The sequence below is a fragment of the Saccopteryx bilineata genome, chromosome 2 (assembly GCF_036850765.1).
Source record: "Saccopteryx bilineata isolate mSacBil1 chromosome 2, mSacBil1_pri_phased_curated, whole genome shotgun sequence".
NCBI lineage: Eukaryota > Metazoa > Chordata > Mammalia > Chiroptera > Emballonuridae > Saccopteryx > Saccopteryx bilineata.
This window is the reverse complement of record NC_089491.1, coordinates 250,127,270-250,149,204: the sequence shown is the minus strand read 5'-3', so window position 1 is coordinate 250,149,204 and position 21,935 is coordinate 250,127,270. Positions and strand designations below refer to the sequence as shown.

At 52.4% G+C, this 21,935-nt stretch overlaps 1 protein-coding gene across 1 annotated transcript; it reads left to right on the top strand.

The window, feature by feature from the left end:
- The first annotated feature begins 207 nt into the window (after positions 1-207).
- On the top strand, positions 208-18,627 carry GGT5 (gamma-glutamyltransferase 5). Its single transcript, XM_066260025.1, has 13 exons — positions 208-300; positions 626-810; positions 10,095-10,225; positions 10,532-10,627; positions 11,125-11,320; positions 11,942-12,099; positions 12,635-12,781; positions 13,631-13,767; positions 14,112-14,302; positions 14,742-14,848; positions 15,039-15,157; positions 15,295-15,405; positions 17,421-18,627. Exons 2-13 carry the CDS (start codon positions 638-640, stop codon positions 17,565-17,567), a joined length of 1,713 nt encoding a protein of 570 aa, XP_066116122.1. The 5' UTR covers positions 208-300; positions 626-637; the 3' UTR covers positions 17,568-18,627.
- Positions 18,628-21,935: the final 3,308 nt, after the last annotated feature.

Here is a 21,935-nt window from a genome sequence, read left to right as displayed (position 1 = left end):
GGCACCAAGTCTTCAAGTACACGTGATGGGGGAGCCGGGGCCCCAGCGGGCAGTTGAGAGGGACAGTTGTATCAGCAAGGCTTGCTGGGGCAGGCCGTGGGAGTGGCAGCAAAGGAGTTAACCCCCCCTCCTTGCTCCTCTAGAAAAAAATTCTCCACAAATACCCTGCCTCCTGGCCTCATGCCAGGACCAAGAGCAGGAGCTGAAAACTGGAAGTTAAGGCGTGTGGCCAGCTCTTCCCGCCGTAGCAAGCACTTGCGGAGGGCAGTAGCCCCACTGCCACAAGCCTTCTGTCTGTCTGTCCGTACACCCGTCTGTCCATACACCCTCCTGTCCGCTTGGTTGCCTGCTGTTTGTCTCTAAACCTTTCTGTCTGTCCATATGTAATTCCACCTCTGTCCAATTGTCTGTCTGACAGTCCCTCTCTTGCTCTCCTCTCTCTAGCTGTCTAGCCTGTCTGTCAATCTATTTGTCTGTCTCTGCTCCCATCTTTTTGTCTATCTGTCCAATCATACGTGAGTCCATCTGCAAATTGTCTTGTCCATTCAGCCACGCAACCATCTGTGCATCTGTCTGTCCACTGGCCTGTCTGACCACCTGCATCCCCTCTCCCTCTTCCCCCCAGGGCTGCAGAGCCATGGCCCAGGGCCGTGGGGCTACATTCGTCATGGTGCTGCTGGGGTTGGGGCTGGCCCTGGCCATCGTCGTGTCTGCTGTGCTCCTCTCTCGCCGCCATGCCCCTTGTGGCCCCCAGGCCTTTGCCCATGCTGCAGTCGCCACTGACTCCAAGGTCTGCTCGGACATTGGACGGTAAGTACAAGGTGGGCAGTGCCGGCCCCTCCCAGAGATTTTGTGGCCAGTAGTGAGTGTGAAGATGCGTGTGTCGCATGGGCACCGGGTGGCTTTGGGCTCCAGCTGGGAAGCAGCCTCAGGGCCCTGGCACAGAGCAGGCAGCGGGCATGTGCGTGGGATGGATGTGGGTTTGGGGACAGTGACTGTGTGGGAAGAGAAGAGATAGTATGTGAGTCTACTCCTAGTTCCAGGGCTCAGGAGGCTCAGAGAAGGCACTGCCACAGTGTCACTGGTCTGGCCCAGGCTGATCCTAATGACCAGTGCTGGCTCTTCAGAGAGGTCATGCCAGTTCTACAAGACTGGGCCTTCTCCCAAGGGCGTGAGCGAGGGGTTTGGGGGGTTTTGTATATGAATAGTGGCCAGACGGGGTGCACTCAGTGCTGTCCAGGGCCTGTCTCCCACGTTGGCCTGGGACCCGGGGAACCCTCGCTGCAGGCACCTCGTCCCCCACAGCCCCCTCCCTGTGTTAGGGCCTGGAGCTGGGCCAGGAGTGGGTGGAGTAATTTTCTGATGATGGCAGGATGGGTCCAGGGGGACAGTGGAGAGGGACCACAGCTGGCTTTTGTGACCCTTTTCCAGGAAGCCCAGCCCATGGAGGCTTCTGCTACCCACCGGGGCGGGACATGGCAGGATGCCCCTCCTGCCTGCCTCCCCACCCCTGCTGGTTGGGTGGGCTTCCTGGAATATGTCTCATGGCCATTGTCAGGATCAAGCAAGCTTTATAAACCAAAAGGGACTGTCACAGAGCCAGGGGGAGTTGGCCATGTCTCTGCCCAATGGTATCCATTCCCACTTTGTCTCAGCTTCACCCTTCCTGCATGCTTCCTTCTTCTGCTTCATTCATTCGCCTTTTCATTCATTCCTTCTTCCCCTCATCTGTCTGTCTGTCCCTGTCCTCCCCATCCTGACCTGGTCTTCTGAGCTCTTCTCTGGGCTTCCTGTCCCCTCTCTCGGGGCTCCTTACAGGGTGACAATGGTGGAGGGTAGCTGCTCAGGGACAAGTGGGGAGCAGGCTGCTCTGTCTCCCCAGGGGCTTCCACGGAGGAGTGGGCCCCCCATGCTCATAAGAACATATAGAGGTGCCACGCCCACCTGAACCCACAGTTGTCAAGATGCAAACCCAACCAGGGGCCTCAGGCCCCAGAGACCACTGATGGGAACACAGCCCCCAGGACTGGGGGCTGCTGCCACTTGTCTCTGAGGGTGTTTGGGCCTGCTGTGTCTCCCTGAGTCTTGTCTGGGGGTCTCCATGACGTGCCCCACTGTGCACATGAGAGTCGGGTGTTGGGGCTCTCTCCCTCAATGAGGAGGGCAATGTGGTTTCTCCCCAGTGTTTGTGTACTTATCAAACAGCACTCACCGCTTCCTGTTCTTGTTTTAAGAAGCCAGGAGTGGGAGGGATCCTGGAACTGCCGCCAGCTGCTGTGGAACAGGGAGGGGGTCATGCACTGCCTCCTCAGGGGCTGGTCTGGGCGCAGCCCACAGCCCGCACCCGTCCTCCCCCTCCCGCCTGTCCCCGCTGCCCCACCGCCCTCTCCTCTTACCAGCAGGGCCTCCCAAACCCCATCTCCTTCTACCCTATTAGCACCAGGTTTTTTCCTTTTGGGCTGGGCCTTCTGCTGTAGCCGGAGCCCCTGGGGGAGGGGTCTTTTCTTTTTAAATTATTTATTTAAAAATATATATTAAAAATTTTTTTTTTATTTGAGAGAGAAACATCCATTTGTTGTTCTTATTTATGCATTCATTGGTTGATTCTTACATGCGCCCTGACCAGGGATCAAACCCACAATCTTAGCATATTGGAACGATGTTCTAACTAACTGAGCTACCTGGCTAGGAACCTAGGAGAGGGCTGTTACAGTTTATATGAGTGAGGACCCGGTACCATACCTCATGGACATACAATAGATGCACAGTGACAATGAGGTCTCTGCTTCTCTGGCCTGTCATTTCCCAGTGTTATGTCCCAGTGTGTCAGGCTTGTGTGCACACTGGGTGTCCTGGAGCTCTGAGTAAGCGTCTTCTAGGGTGTTGGGCGGATAAAGTATATTATGCTCACTTTGTTAAAGATAACACAAGGAGGCCATTGCCCAGGTGATATTAATGTGTGTTGAAAATCCTTGTAGCCTGGGGCTTGGTTTTGGGATTAAGCCTTTCCCACCCTTTTTGATGTGGGGTGGTACAATCCAATCATGCCTCAGAGAAGTGACTTTGTATTAGGGACTTCCCTACTTTGTATATTGGATTAGAGGTTGTGAAGCTACAATATAAAATGAGGGCGGAACGAGAGTTGGCTCTTGGTTCCTGAGGTTAGCATGAGAGAGCAGAGAGAATAGAGCCAGCAGCGGGAGGAGGCCACGTGGAGAAGGCCAGGAAAAGCAGCCAAGATGGCGGAGTACTGAGTGAGATGCCAGTTTGTACAGAGTTTGTATCTGGGATAAGGAAGGAAATGGGGAACTGAGGAGAATAAGGCTGTTGAGCTAGAAACCTTTGATTCTAGGAAACTCGGATAAATCAGTAGCTTTGTGAGCACTGAATGTGACTGGGGTTTTGGAGCCCAGTGTGTATTTTTACTTGCCCGCCGGGTGCAAGCTAGATTAAAGACTATGGCCCACCAGTTTTTGGCTCCATGGTTTCTTTACCGACTGTCCGAATCCAATGCGAACTTGCATAGGCCAGACGGCTGCTGTGATAATGACCCTGGCCGTAGCTCCTGGCTTTACATAGGGGAATGGTGAGCTTCAGGGTTATTGGTGTCTCTTAGGCTTTGTGATGTCTGTCCGCCATGGGCATTCAGAAATGCCTGCCTTCCCACCAGATCCTCAGAGGGAGGATTCACTGTTCCTCCCTAGATCCAGTGGGATTCATTACTCTGCTTGATTTGTGAGGAAAGTAGGCCTGCAGAGAAGGGACCTGCCACATGTCACAGAGCAAGCTGGCCCAGTGGGGACCGCCATTCTCTGATGCCCTGCAGGAGTTGAAACTCTCCAGGGAGGCTGGAGGGTTGGGGCCTTCCTGGAGCCTTCACCCCACACGATGAACCTCAATGCCTGCCTGGCCTCCAAGCTTGGCCTGTAAAGGCCAGAGCTTTCCTAGTCAAGTGAGTAGTTGTAGAGGAGGCTGAGGGGGCTCAGAGTGCTCACCCTTTGGGGTATTGGAGTGTGGGCCTGCACTGGGTTGGGGGTGGGTGGGATGATTACAGTCCTGAGAGTTGGGCCTTGTCAGCTGCTCCAAATCAATGCAGGGGTCTGTGTGTTACATTCTCAATGCAAAGGAGAGCAGGGACTCTAGACACGCTGCTGCAACCTCTGAGCCTCAGTTTTCCTATCTGGGAAATGGGAATCATGCCAGTACTTCCCTTAATGAGGGGACGTGGAGCCTGCCTGGCCCACAGGAAGTGGTGTCTTGATGGTAGCCATTCTGACCACTAACTGTTAGAGTGGCTTGGACTGAACATGGGTTGGATCTCATGGGGTTAGGGCCCAGGGTTAGAGCAGATGACCCTACTGTGGGGAAGGCTCAGAGGGAATTAGGGTGTGGTCCCACCTCTTCCTCCCCTCCCAGCCCCTATGACCCTCGTGGCTCTCTGTACTCCTGGCCAAGTCACCAGGAAATTATTGCATTTCCTCCCCTCTGGGGCTCAAGAGGAAATGACCTGTGTACCTGGGCACTGTGCACCGCAGGGGTGAGTGTGTGTGTTGGAGTGGATGTGTGGCAGCAGCCTCCTGGATCCTTGAGGACAGGCATGTTAGAAAGTTGTGATTGACATCCAGTCAAGATGTGGTATAGGTGCCTGACCAGGTGGTGGCACAGTGGATAGAGCGTCGAACTGGGATGCCAAGGACCCAGGTTCGATGCCCTGAGGTCGCCAGCTTGAGCGTGGGCTCATCTGGTTTGAGCAAAAACTCACCAGCTTGGAACCAAGGTCACTGGCTCAAGCAAGGGGTCACTCGGTCTGCTGTAGCCTCCCGGTCAAGGCACATATGAGAAAGCAATCAATGAACAACTAAGGTGTTGCAACAAAAAACTAATGATTGATGCTTCTCATCTCTCTCTGTTCCTGTCTGTCTGTCCCTATCTATCCCTCTCTCTGACTCTCTCTCTGTCTCTGTAAAAAAAAAAAGATGTGGTGTAGCTAAATGCAATACTTGCATCCTCCCACAACCATATCAGAATTACAACTAAACTACAAACAACTATTTCACAACCACCTGAAATCTAGCCAAATAGAAGTCCTACAACTAGGGATTTAAAGAAGAAGCCACATCAAGACTGGTAGGAGGGATAGAGATACAGGATGTGCTGACCCCACACCCATGTGTGGCAAATAAAAATTGGGAAGTTTATTGGCTGCAAAGTTCCCCCTGAGGAGCAAGGAGTCTTAGCTTCATCCCAGGCTCCCCAGCCTAGGGTTCCAGTGCCAGAAAGAAGTCTCCATAACCTCTGGCTGAGGCTGAGGAAGACGGAGGGCTCTGGAGTCCCAAGCATTCCTCTTAAAGGGCCCATGTACAAACTTACTCTGACTCACTTGCTCTGCTCCAGCCCTGGGATAGCAGCTTGAAAGGCACAGAGACTTATAGGCAGGAACTCAATTGTCTGGCGTCATGGTGAGAGCTGAGGCGGCAGCTTTCTCCCAGAGAAAAGTGCTGTCAGTGACCTTTGTTCCTTTGATGAGCCCTCCCCCACAGAGCTGGAAGATAGGTGCCATATCTGAGACTCCATCAACCTGGCTCACACTGTTTGCCCCACCCTGGTGATTTCCTGAGACTCTGCCCCACCAATCTTATGGGCCCACCCAAGCTGTCTCCAGTGGCTTTTCCATATGAACGACCTATCTTGGCTTGTGCTTCAGACTTTCCTGAAACATTTCAAACAAGCAACATCTGGCCTCAGGTGCCTCGTACCTCTTGCTAAGTGGCCCCAGGCCTGGCTCTAGCAGCAGCTGACCATGGTTCACAATTTGACCTCTCCTGGACACCTCTAAGCCCCATACCAGTAGCAGCCATCTGCAAATTGCTTTGTAGCTCATGCCAGGTGGTCCTGGGCAGAACACAAGCAATGGCTGACCTGGCCTGCACCCCCAGGAGGCCCCTGAGCCAGCGCACCTGGTAGACAGCTTCAGACCACATCGAAGCACCACCCAACCACTTCCACAGTGACACACTCAAGGGGTGGACTCAGCAGGCACCAGAGCCCTGCTAAGTAAGTCTTGCTGTGTGAGGTGGGTCCCTGCACAGCTGATCTTTCATGGTGGTCAGTGTGTTGCAGCCAGTTCTTGCAGCAGATCAGGCTGGGGGTATACCCCTCCCTTTGATGGGCCAACAGCAGTCAAGGTTCAATTACAACAGGAGAGTGTACACAGCCCACATGGCATGGGGATGAGGGAGGTGCACCTAGAACGCCCAGCTTCGGTGATTGGGAAGGCTGTGCCACTGGACCCTACAGGACACCTACTATATTAGGCAATTCTACCAAGCCTGGGAGACATAGCAGCTCTATTTAATACATAGAAAAAACACACAGAAAGGCTGCCAAAATGAGGAGACAAAGAAACCATGTCCCAAATGAAAGAACAAAACCATACTCCATAAAAAAGACTAAACAAAACTAAGACAACCAATCTACTAGATACAGAGTTCAAAACATTGGTTATAGGCCCTGGCCAGTTGGCTCAGTGGTAGAGCATCAGCCTGGCATGTGAAAGTCCTGGGTTCGATTCCCAGTCAGGGCACACAGGAGAAGCACCCACTTGCTTCTCCACCCTTTCCCCTTCTCCTTTCTCTCTATATCTCTCTTCCCCTCCCGCAGCCAAGGCTCCATTGGAGCAAAGTTGGCCTGTGTGCTGAGGATGGCCTCCACCTCAGGCACTAGAATGGCTCCAGTTGCAATGGAGCAATGCCTCAGGTGGGCAGAGCATCACCCCCTGATATGCTTGCCAGGTGAATCCTGGTCGGGCGCATGCAGGAGTCTGTCTCTCTGCCTCCCCAGTTCTCACTTCAGAAAAATACAAACAAACAAAACAAAACAAAACAAAAAAACACATTGGTCATAAAGATGTTCAATGAACTTAGGGGAAGAGAAGTTGAACTTACAACTTCAACAACATAAAAAAGAACCAGTCAGAAGTAAAGGATACACTAACTGAAATAAAGAATAATTTACGGGGGCCCTGACCAATAGCTCAGTTGGTTAGAGCATCATCCTAAAGCACAGAGGCTGCAGGTTTGACCTCCGGTGAGGACACATACAGGAACAGGTAGATCGATGTTCCTATCTCTTTCTCACTCTCTCCCTTTCTCTCTTGCTAAAATCGATCAGTAATATTTTAAAAACAACAACAACAACAAAAAAGCCCAGAAACCCAATCAGAACAGCAAAAAGAAAAAAAAATCCAAAAAATGAAGATACTATAAGGAGCCTGTGAGATAACTTCAAGCATACCAACATTAGCATCAAGGAGTGCCAGAAGGTGAGAGAGAACAAAAAATTGAAGATCTACTTAAAAAAATAATAACAGAAAACTTCCTTGCCTGACCTGTGGTGGTGCAGTGGATAAAGCGTCAACCTGGAAAGCTGAGGTCACCAGTTTGAAAGCCTGAGCTTGCCTAGTCAAGGCACATATAGGAGTTGATGCTTCCTGCTCTTCCCCCCTACTCTCTCTCTCTCCTCTCTCAAAAGTGAATAGATAAAATTTTAGAAAAAGGAGCCTGACCAGGCAGTGGCACAGTGGATAGAGTGTCAGACTGGGATGCCGAGGACCCAGGTTCGAGACCCTGAGGTTGCAGCTTGAGTGCAGGCTCATCCGGTTTGAGTAAAAGTTCACCAGCTTGGACCCAAGGTCACTGGCTCAAGCAAGGGGTTACTCGGTCTACTGAAGGCCCGCGGTCAAGGCACATATGAGAAAGCAATCAGTGAACAACTAAGGTGTCACAACAAAAAACTAATGATTGATGCTTCTCATCTCTCTGTTCCTGTCTATCCCTCTCTCTGACTCTCTCTCTGTCTCTAAAAAAAAAAAAAAATTTAGAAAAAGGAAAGAAAACTTCCTTAACATGGTGAAAGAAATAGACATACAAATCCAGGAAGTATAGAGTCCCAAACAAGAAGAACCCAAAGAGGCCCACACCAAGACACATCATAGTTAAGTGCAAAAGGTTAAAGATAACGAGAGAATCTTAAAAACAGCAAGAGAAGCCTGACCTGTGGTGGCGCAGTGGATAAAGCGTCGACCTGGAAATGCTGAGGTCGCCAGTTCGAAACCCTGGGCTTGCCTGGTCAAGGCACATATGGGAGTTGATGCTTCCAGCTCCTCCCTCTGTCTCTCTCCTTTGTAAAAATGAATAAATAAAATAAAATAAAAAATTAAAAAAAAAAAACAGCAAGAGAAAAGCAGTTAGTTACACACAAAGGACCTCCCATAAGACTGTCAGCTGATTTTTCCAAAGAAAGTTTGCAGTCTAGAAGGGATTGGCAAGAAATATTCAAAATGATAAAAAGCAAGAACCTTCAATCAAGATTATTCTACCCAGCAAAACTATCATTTAGAATTGAAGGACATAAAAGAGCTTCCTGGACAAGGAAAAGCTGAAGGAGTTTATCACCATCAAGCCAGTAGTATTATTACATGAAATATTAAAGGGTCTGATAAAAAAGATTAAAATATATAAACAATAAAATGGCAACAAGTACATATCTATTAACAAATAAGTCTAAAAAAACCCCCAAAATAAACAAAGAACAGAAGCAGACTCATAGATACAGAGAACATTTTGATGGTTGCCAGAGGGGAAGGGAGTTATGGGGATGGGTGAGAAAGATGAAGAGATTAAGAGTACAAATTGGGCCTGACCAGGCGGTGGTGCAGTGGATAGAGGTTTGGACTGGGATGTGGAGGACCCAGGTTTGAGACCCCGAGGTTGCCAGCTTGAGCGTGGGCTCATCTGGTTTGAGCAAAAGCTCACCAGCTTGGACCCAAGGTCGCTGGCTCAAGCAAGGGGTTACTCGATCTGCTGTAGCCCCCTGGTCAAGGCACATATGAGAAAGCAATCAATGAACTAAGGTGCCACAATGAAAAGCTAATGATTGATGCTTCTCATCTCTCTTCGTTCCTATCTGTCTGTCCCTATCTATCCCTCTTTCTGATTCCCTCTCTGTCTCTTTAAAAAAAAAAAAGAGTACAAATTGGTCTAACCTGTGGTGACACAGTAGATAAAGCTTTAACCTGGAGCACTGAGGTCATGGGTTTGAAACCCTGGGCTTGCCTGGTCAAGGCACATACAAAAAGCAATCAATGAACAACTAAAGTGAAGCAACTATAAGTAGATACTTGCTCCCATGCCCTTTATTTATTTATTTATTTATTTATTTATTTATTTATTTATTTATTTATTTTACAGAGACAGATAGAGAGTCAGAGAGAGAGAGAGAGAGAAAGATAGGGACAGACAGGAACGAAGAGAGACGAGAAACATCAATTATCAGTTTTTCTTTTTCTTTTTTTTATATTTTATTTATTGATTTTTAGAGAAAGGGGAGAGAGAGAGAGAGAGAGAGAGAGAGAGAGAGAGAGAAGGGGGAGGAGCAGGAAGCATCACCTCCTATATGTACCTTGACCAGGCAAGCCCAAGGTTTCAAATCGGAAATCTCAGTGTTCCAGGTTGACGCTTTATCCCACTGCGCCACCACAGGTCAGGCCAATCATCAATTTTTCATTGTGACACCTTAGTTGTTCATTGATTGCTTTCTCATATGTGCCTTGACCGTGGGCCTTCAGCAGACTGAGCAACCCTTTGCTCAAGCCAGCGACCTTGGGTCCAAGCTGGTGAGCTCTGCTCAAACCAGATGAGCCCATGCTCAAACTGGCGACCTCGGGGTCTTGAACCTGGGTCCTTGGCATCCCAGTCCGACACTCTATCCACTGTGCCACCACCTGTTCAGGCATCCTCTGCCTTTTAAAATCAATAAATAAAATCTTTAAGAGGCCCTGGCCGGTTGCTCAGTGGATAGAGCATTGACCAAGTGTGCAGATGTCCTGGGTTCTATCTCCTGTCAGGGCACACATGAGGAGCAACCTGTGAGTGGCTGGACTTGACAGGACAGCCTGGTCTGGTCTCTGATGGTTTGATGGCAACAGATGGGCCACCTGCCCATCACCATTCCCCAGTGATTGCCAGCTGAGCAAGTCCAGGTAGGGAAGTCGGAGCAAGGGAGCTTGGCTCCTTACTCTGTGCCATGTCTTCTAGAGGCATCCTACAGCAGCAGGGCTCACCCGTGGATGCCACCATCGCAGCCCTCATCTGTACCAGCATTGTCAACCCCCAGAGCATGGGCTTGGGCGGAGGGGTCATCTTCACCATCTACAATGCAACCACAGGTGCATCCATATGGGACCCCCATGGGGAGGACGGGCTGTGCACAAGCATGGACATCAAGGTGCTTGGCCCAAGGGTCCAGCCAAGCTTGTTCTGCCTGCCCATGCCCCTTCCCTGGTTTTCTTGGTGCCTCCTACTGCCCCCCCCACCTTCATAGCAGGTCCTATCCCTAAGTAACATAATACAGATAGGGAACTTAGGGCACCCAGAACAGGGCTAGGGATGTCTGAGAAATACCATGGTGTGGGCCAAGGCCGGGCAGCCACAAAAGTGCCCTTGATCATTTGCGTGCCCTGCCCTGACTCCAGGGAAGGTGGAGGTCATCAATGCCAGGGAGACGGTGCCCGCCAGCCACATCCAGGGTCTGCTGGACCGCTGTGAGCAGGCCCAACCATTGGGCACAGGTGAGGCCTCAGGAGGGGCCACTAGGGCTGACCAGAACACCCCTGAATAGGCAACATGCCTCATGGACAGGCTGAGACACCTTGGCACTGGGGGACAGCAGCTGGGGGTGGGGAGCCCCCACAGAAGTCCTGACCTGCTGGAGTTGGGAGAGTATTCTGAGGGGAAGAGCTCTCTGAGTAGGGAGGGATGATCTAAGCAGAAAAACCAGACTGGGCAAAGGTTGGAGGATTCAGTGGAGATGGGTTGTGGAGATGGGAGGTGCTGGGACCAGTTTGTGCTGGGCTCCATGCTCCTGGCTGGGAACTGTGTGCAGAGGGCAGTGGGCAACCACGGGGGGCTTGAGTCAGCTCCCTCTGGCTGCCATGGCTAGGGAGCAAGGCTGGTGGGGCCAAGTGTGGGGGTGCTGGAGAACCCTGGGGCAGGCCTGGAAGTCCCAGGGCTGAGGGCAGAGTAGGGTAGCATGCGGGCTGGAGCAAAACACTGCCATGCCCTGCAGGGGCCCAGTGGATAGGCGTGCCTGGGGAGCTCCGCGGCTATGCCGAGGCCCACCACCGCCATGGCCGCCTACCCTGGGCGCAGCTCTTCCAGCCCACCATCAAGCTGCTCCGCGGGGGCTACCGCATGCCTCTCGTCCTCAATCAGTTCCTGAACAACAGCCTCCTCCTCCCTTTCTTGACAGCCTCCTCCCTGAGGTGAGTGCTGCTGCTGCCCGGGTTGGGCGTGCTGCAAGGACCCCTTCTCAGCTCCCGGGTTCAGGTTGTGATCTGTCTAAGCCCGGCCCCCATGCAGGCTCCACCTGAGCCCCTGATGTCTGGCCCTGTGTGGGTGCTGGGGGCCTTGCATGGCTGGCACTTCGCTGTCTCATTTCAGACCTCTGGGCTCCATGTGGCAAAACCTAATGGACAGGCTCAGGCCAGAGGGATTTTGTGCCCAAGTGATGGAACAAGGGTGTGGATTTGGGCTTTGCCCTCCTCTCACTCTGTCTGGGCTGGCAGAAGGGCTTTGGCCACCCCCGTGCCCAACCTGCCAGCCCACTGACCAAGCTCTCCCAGGGGCACAGGGAGGACAGGCCTTGGGTGGACACAAGCCTGACCAGGGAGAGTGTCCTCCTTGGGCAGGGTGATGAATGAGGTGAAAGGAATCAGCCTCACTCTATCCTAGAGAATCTGATCCCTCAATATCTACCTCAACCTCTCGGGGGTCCAGACCAAAACTGCCTCCCTATAGGGTCCCAAGGACGCTGAGACAGCCCTTGCAAGTGTGTGGCTGCCCTCGGGGCCTGGGCCCACCCTGAGGCTGTCCGCCATTCCCAGGCAGCTCTTCTTCAATGGGACAGAACCCCTGAGGCCTCAGGACCCATTCCCCTGGCCTGCGTTGGCTGCCACCCTGGAGACCGTGGCCAGCGAAGGCGCAGAGGTCTTCTACACAGGGAGGCTGGGCCAGACATTGCTGGAGGACATTGCCAAGGAAGGTGAGCCACACGGAGGTCCCACAGCACCCCTCCCACACCCTGCCAGACAAAGGGCCAGGTTCTGGACACGGCGTCTGAGGACAGGCTCTTCTCCAGACCCCGAGGAAGTGCCAACTGCTCCCAGGGCGTGGAGAGGCTGTGTGCCCTGTCTCGCCCACTGCCAGCCTCAGTGAACCTGCCGTCAAGGCCCTCAAGGAGCAGAGGCCCTGTGGGTTAAGGCCACCAGAGGAAAGTTATTGGTGGCCATGGTGGGCCTGGAGTCGGCCACCCTCACAGTTTCCCAGAGGCCAGCTGCCTCTCCCATCTTCCCCTCCTCCCCCCCTTCCCCCAACCTGCCTGCCTGGGGTCCCTGTCCACCATCCCGTCCGGCTCTAGGGCCCTGCCCTGACACCACTGCCCGCAGAGGCACCCTCACCCCTCTGGGTCTAGAAGGCTAGAGGACAAGGGGAGTCCCACTGTGTGATCAGGGACCAGTGGCTGTCACTCTCCACCTGTTTCCCCATCTGTAAATGGAGCCTTCTCGGTCTCACTGCAGGCAGCCAGCTGACCATGCAGGACCTGGCATCGTTCCAGCCCGAGGTGGTGGACGCCCTGGAGATGCCCCTGGGGGACTACACCCTGTACTCACCGCCGCCACCTGCAGGGGGTGCTATTCTCAGCTTCATCCTCAATGTGCTCAAAGGTGAGGCCCTGCTGGGAACCTGAACCCCAAAGTCAGCTGTGCCCTTGGGCAGCCATTGCCTTTTCCAGCTAAGACATGGAAGACAGGGGTTGTGGAAATGGGTCGAGACAGTGTGTTCTAGAGCTGGCCTAGGGGCTTTGCTGAAGGGTCTGACATCATCCAGTACTGAGCCTTCCCCGCCTTCTAGTCCCAGAGTACTGGAGCAGGTAGGCTCCACAGCTGGTGAGCTGCCCATCTAGTGTACACACCCTGTGAGGCCAGGCCTGGCCTGTTGAAGCCTACAGGGTGGTGAGGGGGATCCTGGCCGTGTCCTGGGCTGGGCCGCCCAAGGCTGATTGTATTTGTACCCTGGGATGCTTGAACAAATGACCACAAACTCAGCGGTTTAAATAAACAGGTATTTATTCTCTCATAGTCCTGGAAGCCAGATGTTCAAAATCAAGATTGTCGGCCAGTTCATGTTTTCTCTGTGGGCTTTGGGGACTCAGGGGGAGAATCCATTCTTTGCTCCCCCTGGCTCCTGGTACCTGCCAGCATTCTCAGGCTTGTGGCTGCATCACCCCTGTCTCCATCTCTGTGGTTATATGGCCTCCTCTCCTTTGTGTCTGTTTTATAAGGTTACATGTGATTACATTTAGAGCCCATCCGGATAATCCAGGATAATCTGCTTCTCTCAAGATCCTTAATGTAATCACACATTTTGCCATATAAGGTAATATTCACTCTTCTGCCATATATGGTAGCAGTCACAGGTTCTGGGGATTAAGACATGGACAGATCTTTTTTGGGAGGTCCAACATTCAACCCACTCCACAGGGTGACCCCCACTTCTGCCCACGCCCTCTGCAGGGTTCAACTTTTCAGCAGAGTCGGTAGCCAGGCCTGAGGGGCGTGTGAACTTGTACCATCACCTCGTGGAAACATTCAAGTTTGCTGGAGGGTTGAGGTGGCGGCTGTGGGACCCTCGAAGCCACCCAGAAGTCCAGGTGAGGTGGCCTGGGCTAGCCCAGGGCTCAGCATGGAGGGAGGGTTGGGGCAGAGGACTGTTTGACTGTCCAGGTGAGGCTGGAGGGATGTGTATGTGGTTGGTTCTAGAGCAGGGCTGCCCAAGGCAGGGAGGGTGCAGCAGGTCAGGGCACTGGAAGAGGCCCTAGAGTGGCAGGGACAGGAGAGTACGGGTGCCACCAAATCTCAGATGACCTGGAGGGTGAGCATGGGGTAGCCTGAGTTCAAGTGAGGACAGACTGGAGAGGTCCCCACAAGGGGGCCCTCTGCTCTGTGAGCCCCACCTGGTCTCTCACTTACCCCGTCAACTGACTGCCCACCCCAGAATGCCACCCAGGACCTGCTGGGGGAAGCTCTGGCCCAGAACATCCGCCGGCAGATTGACTCCCGGGGTGACCACCAGCTCAGCCACTATAACCTGGCCGGGCCCTGGGGCCATAGGATGGGCACAGCCCACGTGTCCGTGCTGGGGGAGGATGGCAGCGCCGTGGCTGCCACCAGCACCATCAACACTCCGTGCGTGTGCCCTGGAGGCAGGCAGGCAGGCCCCACTCATTTGTCCCCTAGACCTGAGTCTTCCCCGCCATCCCTGCCCACCCCGGTCTCCCAACACCCTGGCCTCTCCTTGGTTGGCTCCATGGGGCAGCACCTTGCTTTTCCTAGTTTTTCTTCCTCTCTGTCAAGAGGGGTTCTACACCCCTGATATCTCTGGCTGAAAAAGCTGCCGCTGGGTGACCCTGAGCCAGGACTCACCCAGGGATGGGCCTTACCCAGAAGGACACCCTGATGGGGCGCATGGGTAGATCTTCAGGGGTGGTGCCAGGGATAAATAGCGGCTCCAGCGTGCTGGAGAGCAGCCACTAAAACGAGAGGCTCCCGGAAGGCTGGGGAGTGGGCCTGTATGCCAGGGAGCTTGTGGCCTGAGCTGAGGCCCCGCCTGCCCGCCCACCTGCAGCTTTGGAGCGATGGTATACTCACCGCGCACAGGTGTCATCCTCAACAATGAACTCCTAGACCTCTGCTGGAGGCGCCAGCCTGGCTCCCGTGTCACCCTTCCACCTGGTGAGCGTGGGGCCCCCCCAGCAAGAGGAAGGCAGGCTGAGTGGGTGCTGCCTGGTGACCCCGGGAGCAGCCACCCCAACTCGCCCAGCCACAGTTTGTGAGGTGGTGAATGGAGACAGAGCTGGAGGGGGGCGTCCTGCAGGGCACTGGCTCAGAAGCCAGGCTGCTGGTGACCCCATCTGGCCTCCAGTTCCAGGTGAGCGGCCCCCATCATCCATGGTCCCCTCCATCTTGGTCAACACAGCCCAGGGATCAAAGTTGGTGATCGGGGGTGCTGGTGGGGAGCTCATCATCTCTGCTGTGGTCCAGGTGAGTCTGGGGCTCCTGGCAGGAACATCCATCTCTCTCGGCAGCCCTGTTGTCCTGCTCTCCTGCGGGCACAGAGGGGTTGGTGGGGGTGGCTGGTGCCCCCTCCCTCCCTCCCTATGTCCTCCTTCTCTTCTCAGGCCATCATGAACAAACTATGGCTTGGCTTTGACCTGGGAGCAGCCATTGCAGCCCCCATCTTGCATGTGAATGACAAGGGTCAGGTGGAGTACGAACCCAGTTTCAGCCAGGTGAGGCCGTGGTCTGTGCCACCTCTAGGCAGGATGGCTCAGTTAATACCACTCAAAGCCCCGATGGGTGTCTGCTACTGAGTGTCTTAGGCCTGACACACTTCAGCTTTGGGCGCCATCAGGAGTTGAGAAGTCCAGTGGAGGAGGCACAAGGCTAGTCTCATGGCCTCCAAGGCAGACAACAGGGTGTTGTCCATGCTTCTTCCAGGCCGAGCACCTTAGCACCTTGGTCCCTGCTCGGTCTGTGCATTTCTCTCCAGAGCCAGTTTTCCTGGCCGTGGCCTCTTGGATTCTCTCTCATGATGATCTGTTTACTCATGTGATTTGCAGCTTTTCTGTGCAAGTTTATTTGTAAGTTTATTAGTCCCTTGAGAGTTGCAGAGGAATTGAGACATCAGAGGCCACATTGGTGCTGGTTCTTACAAACATTTCTCGGTTCCCCTACACAAGCAGGTCCCGGAACTGAATTCTACCTCACCTCCACTCCCCACCCCAGCCGAGGGTCAGATTTCTCAACGTTTCCCTGGGCTGGCAGGTGCCTTTTGCTAGGGCCTAATTCAAAACACTGGCAGTTTTTCAATGCTCTAAGCTTCATGCTTGGGGTCAGTTCAACCAGCAGGATCCTCAAAGTGGCCTTTCCTGTTATGAGCCTCTCATGGCCCTTAGAACTCTCTAGTAATCATGGAGGGAGAGGCATTGAGCCCAAAAGGATGTGTCATCCCTGAGAACCTTGGTCTGTTGCCCTGGAGATTAGACCTCAGCCCATCAGGCTCAAACTCTGAGTCCAAGGCCTTTCCACCCTGTTTAGGGTTCTTCCCATGTAAGTACATGGGGTGTTCTCTCAGGGCTCATCCTTTTAGGCCCTTCTCCTTGACCTTGACTGGAGATCCTTACTCTGTGAACACAATTCTCTGAGGATCTTGAATTCTGAGAATTCAGAGATGAGAGCCTGGAATCCAAGATCCTCAGCTCCCTTGAAGGGTCAGGGTGTTGGCCTTGCAGATCTAGGTCCTTCCGTGGAAAAATTCTTAGACTCTGAGTGGAAACCCTGAGTCTCCAAGGTCCTCCACGCAAAGTCTCTGAGGCTGAAGCCAAGAGAGTCTTTGTTCTTCAGGGCCTTGGAGTTTGGTGTGTCGACCATAAGGAATAGAATTTCTGAGAACTGCAAGGCCTGCTGTGGCCATGGCCATTGGATGTTGGCCCTCAAGTGTAAGGACATTGGAAAATTAGTGTGTTGGGCAGGGGAAGCATGAAGCACTCCGAAGACCTCACCCTGCCAGCAGCTCAGGGTGCCATGGTCTCACCGGGACCTCAGGTCGAAGGCCCTGGTCCTGAGGATTGTAGAGAACGTAAAGGTATCTGGAGGTCTAGAATCTAGGGTCTTGGTCAGCTAAGGTCCTTGGACTCTCGGTCCAAAATAATAACTGGAAATGTGTGGCTTGAGTAGCACAGGTCCCTCCACTCCAGGATTTATGCCCCTTTACAGACTGATGAATGTATGGGGACTGTAACCCTGAGGCAAGGCCCTCAGTGTCTTCGAATCAGTACCCAGGTCCCTGCTACCCTCACATTCCACATGCTCAGCGTCTCAGACCTGAGTGTCTGAGGACCCAGTGCTCCAAGCAACCTCACCCTCAGGGACCACTGGTGCCTTTAGCCTGGGGGTCAGTGTCCTTGGACTTGTGGGAAAAGATTGCAGAGCAGATGGCGTTTGAAGCTTTATGTCTGAGGGTCCCGGTATCCTCAGATTCAGGACAGAAATGAGCATCCATCTTAAGCTCCTTGTGACCTGGGTGATGTCTCCCCACCATGATTCTCCTTTAGGGCCTTTTGAGTGGGAAGTGTAGGCTCCATGCCCTGCAGATGAGACTTCACCCAGTGACCTCCCGTCATCCCCTAGCCCACCCAGTCCTGCCTCCTCCGTCGGGCTTCTCAGGTTCCTGTCTGCACCTTGTCCCCTGTGGAGACAGATCTCAGCTGCCCTCACCTATGAGCTGGTCTTCTCTCCTCTCTAGGAGGTGCAGGAGGGGCTCCAGCACCGGGGCCAGAGCCAGACCAGGAGGCTTTTCTTCCTGAACGTGGTCCAGGCTGTGTCCCAGGACGGGGCCTGTGTGTATGCTGCCGCGGACCCAAGGAAGGGTGGGGAGGCCACAGGCTACTGAGGAGGCTGCTCCTGAGAGCTGGGATCTGGCCCAGCGTCAGTGTGTGGCCCAGGCTGGCCGTGGCTGTGACTGTGAGACTGAGCGTTCTGGCAGGATCTGGACCCTTTGGCTGGGGAGTCAGCCTGGGGTTGCAAGAGGTGTGGACAGCACGGCAGATGGGGGCTGAGCCCTCCTCAGAGCTTCTGGTGGTCCTGCCCTGGCCCCTCTATCCTTCTTCAGCCTCTCACCCAGGATGTGGCCCATCCTCCCCCTCTGACCTTATTCTTCATCTGTATTTCCTCCACTTGAATATTTTTTAATTGATTTTTAAGAGAGGGGTTGGGGGGAGAAGCAGGAAGTAGTTGCTTCCCATATGTGCCTTGATTGGGCAAAACTAGGGTTTTGAACCAGCAAACTCAGCATTCCAGGTCAATGCTCTATCCACTGTGCCACCACAGGCCAGGCCAGGCCAGTTTAAGATTAAAGAGCCTCATTCAGGATTGAAGTGAGGGAGGGAACCCTCAGAATGCAAACGAAGCCCTAGCCAGGTAGCTCAGTTGGTTAGAGCATCATTCTGATACACCAAAGTTGCAGGTTCAATACCTGGTCAGGGCACATATAAGAATCAACCAATGAGCCTGACCAGGTGGTGGCGCAGTGGATAGAGCGTCGGACTGGGATGCGGAAGGACCCAGGTTCGAGATCCCGTGGTCGCCAGCTTGAGCGCGGGCTCATCTGGCTTGAGCAAAAAGCTCACCAGCTTGGACCCAAGGTTGCTGGCTCCAGCGAGGGGTTACTCGGTCTGCTGAAGGCCCGCGGTCAAGGCGCGTGTGAGAAGGCAATCAATGAACAACTAAGAAGTCTCAACGCGCAACAAAGAACTGATGATTGATGCTTCTCATCTCTCTCCATTCCTGTCTGTCTGTCCCTGTCTATCTCTGCCTCTGTAAAAAAAAAAAAAAAAAAAAATTAAAAAAAAAAAAGAATCAACCAATGAATGCATAGATAAGTGGAACAACAATATGATATTTTTGTCTTTCTGTCTCCCTTCCTCTCCCTAAAATCAATCAATAAATTTTTTTAAAAAAAGAAAGCATTTGTTCTTGTTCCTGTAGCCTTTTGCAATGCATCATCATAGAAATGGGGAAACGGAGGCAGCTGGACCCATATTGGTCACCCTTGGACAGAAACAACACCCCACCCCCACCACTTGTTTGGGCTCCAAAATGTGACTGCCTGGGGCCACTTTGGGGCACAGAGGAGTATGGCCTGGGGGTCCTTGGCCAAGGCCTGTCTCTGAATCTTGCCTTCTGTGCCAGGAAAATGTTGGCTGCAGGAACACCTAAGACCCCAGCCCAGCCCACAGCTCCAGCAGCCCATGTTCTCACCCCTGGCACTGCTGACATTTTGGGCAATGTGTTCTTTGTTGGGAGGCTGTCCCCACATTGTAAGATATTGAGCAGCATCCCTGGCTGCTACTGGCTAGTTGCAACATCCTCCCACCCCTCACCCCTGCCAACCAGTCACCAAATTGCCCTTGACTGAGAAGCGCTGCTCTGAACTGATCAGCCCCCAACCACCATGAATGGGTGTGCAGCTGCTGGGTGTGCGCCCTCACTGGGGGGCCTCGCTAGACTGACCTGGGCGCCGGACACACACTCGTTCCAGAGAGCATCGTGCTTTCCCTTTTCACCCCAAACGTCCCTTGGGGGCATGCGTCCACCTGGCAGGGCGGAAGAGCAGCATCAATGTTATCAGGGAATCAGGCCTGGAGCAGGTCTGCCTCAGGCCGGCCAGCTGGTAGTGTGTGGGCTCTTGACATTGTGCAAGAAGGATTTCACAACAGAAATCCAGGTGATTTTGAGAGTATGTTTATTACAGCTGGGGACGGTAATGAAGGAGGGGCTTAGGAGAGGAGAAGCAACCGGAGAGAACACGGGGCTGCTTTGGCTTACAGGAAATTCAGAGAAAAAGGGGACCCTGGAGGCAAGTTTGGGAGGATTAGCCCAGGATGAGCTGCTGCTGCTCGCTGCTCCCCTTGCAAAAGAAAGCCTTGGGCATGCTCTAGAGAGAGTCTTGATGTATTTATTTATTTATTTATTTATTTATTTATTTATTTATTTATTTTTTACAGAGACAGAGAGTGAGTCAGAGAGAGGGATAGACAGGGACAGACATACAGAAACCGAGAGATGTAGTTTTTTGTTGTGTGTTGCAACACCTTAGTTGTTCATTGATTGCTTTCTCATATGTGAATTGACCGCAGGCCTTCAGCAGACCGAGTAGTCCCTTGCTCAAGTCAGCGGCCTTGGGTTCAAGCTGGTGGGCTTTTGCTTAAACCAGATGAGCCCATGCTTAAGTTGGCGAGTTCGGAGTCTCGAACCTGGGTCCTCTGTATCCCAGTTCAACACTCTATCCACTGCTCTACCACCTGGTCAGGTTCTTGAGGCTTTTTATCTTTGTTTAGCCGCTGGGAATCCTAGCGGCAGCTCAGGGAAGGGTTTTAATAGAATATTCATTAGCTTTCCAGGTGTGTTCTTCCATATGCTGTTTTATTAAACTGTGTGTAAGGAGGTGTCAGAATTATTTTCTGGTTAGTTTTATTTAAGGAATGTTATCTAAAAATCAGACTAAGAGACATGGACAAGAGTGTGGTGGTTACCAGGGGTGGGGGGAGGGAAGATGCGGGAGGGAAGGAGGGAGAGGGAAAGGGGGGGAGGGGCACAAAGAAAACTAGATAGAGGGTGACGGAAGACAATCTGACTTTGGGTGATGGGTATGCAACATAATTGAATGACAAGATAACCTGGACATGTTTTCTTTGAATATATGTACCCTGATTTATTAATGTCACCCCATTAACATTAATAAAAATTTACTATAAATAAATAAATAAATAAAAATAAAGAATGTTATCAACCTGACCAGGCTGTGGCTCTGTGGATAGAGCATCGGACTGAGATGCGGAAGGACCCAGGTTCGAGACACCAAGGTCACCTGCTTGAGCACAGGCTCATCTGATTTGAGCAAAGCTCACCAGCTTGGACCCAAGGTCGCTGGCTCGAGCAAGGGGTTACTCGGTCTGCTGAAGGCCCACGGTCAAGGCACATATGAGAAAGCAATCAATGAACAACTAAGATGTCGCAACAAAAAACTGATGATTGATGCTTCTCATCTCTCTTCGCCGTTCCTGTCTGTCTGTCCGTCCCTGTCTATCCCTCTCTCTGTTTCTGTAAAAAAAAAAAAAAAAAAAGAATTAAAAAAAATTAATTAATTTATTTATCCATTTTAGAGAGGAGAGGGAGAGACAGAGAGAGAGAAGGGGGGGAGGAGCTGGAAGCATCAACTCCCATATGTGCCTTGACCAGGCAAGCCCAGGGTTTCGAACCGGCGATCTCAGCATTTGCATTTCCAGGTTGACGCTTTATCCACTGCGCCACTACAGGTCAGGCCAAAAAAAAAGAATTTTATCAGACTGACTGGTGGTGGCACAGTGGGTAGAGCATTGACCTGGGATGTTGAGATCCCAGGTTCGAAACTCCAAGGTGAAAGATACGTGAATTCCAAACTGCCCTCTTGATGTTCCGCTTATCTGTCAGACCTCACCCTTACTGGACTATCGCCCCTGAGACAGGAATTCTAGAAAGCTGATCAACCTGCCCCAAGAAGGAGCATTCCAGTAGGCTGAAATCCCAAAACTGTAAAAGGGAACATACCAGAACCTTTGACTCAGTATCCCCTCAGGCTTTCCCAAACACTATATAATTCGCCCCTAGTCAGGTTTCCTTTCTTCCATTCAATAAAGCCTGTTACTCTGGTCTTCTTGGATAGATTCCAACACAAGGTTGCTGGCTTGAGTGTGGGATCATAGGTATGACCCAATGGTCACTGTCATGAGCTAAAAGGTCGCTGGCTTGAAGCCCAAGATCATTGGCTTGAGCAAGGGGTCACTGGCTCGGCTGGAGTCCTCCGGTCAAGTCAAGACATGTATAAAAAGTGCCACAACTTCTCATCTCTCTCTCTTCCTGTCTGTCTCTCTTGAAAAAAGAAAAGAAAAGAATGTTATTGAAGATGGACCAAGATGGAATGTCCCAATGGTCTGGAATGTGTAAATCACTTGCTCCTAAGTGTCCTTGGTTAGGGAAGATAACACCTGTGATTCACTAGCTGGCTGTAAGTCGCTCAGATTGTTTGGCCTTGTTTAAGGACTTTGTTTCAGTTTCCCTTATGCCACTTGTCAAGGAATTTCCCTGGCTTCTTACTCTCCTGCCTTATCACCACTGAGTAATCACCTCCCACTCTGCCCTGCAGTTGAGCCAGGCCAGGAGGGGGGCAGGTATTAGTTCCCTGTGCCTACTGAAATACCACAAACTGAGTGCCTCAGACAAC

What these genes read in the sequence shown, in the direction of transcription:
- GGT5 (XM_066260025.1), top strand. Translation starts at nt 638, where the DNA reads ATGGCCCAGGGCCGTGGGGCTACATTCGTCATGGTGCTGCTGGGGTTG. An exon ending in GTCTGCTCGGACATTGGACG is followed by an intron (nt 811 to 10,094) that starts GTAAGTACAAGG and finishes CATGTCTTCTAG; the next exon opens with AGGCATCCTACAGCAGCAGG. An exon ending in GAAGCCACCCAGAAGTCCAG is followed by an intron (nt 13,768 to 14,111) that starts GTGAGGTGGCCT and finishes TGCCCACCCCAG; the next exon opens with AATGCCACCCAGGACCTGCT.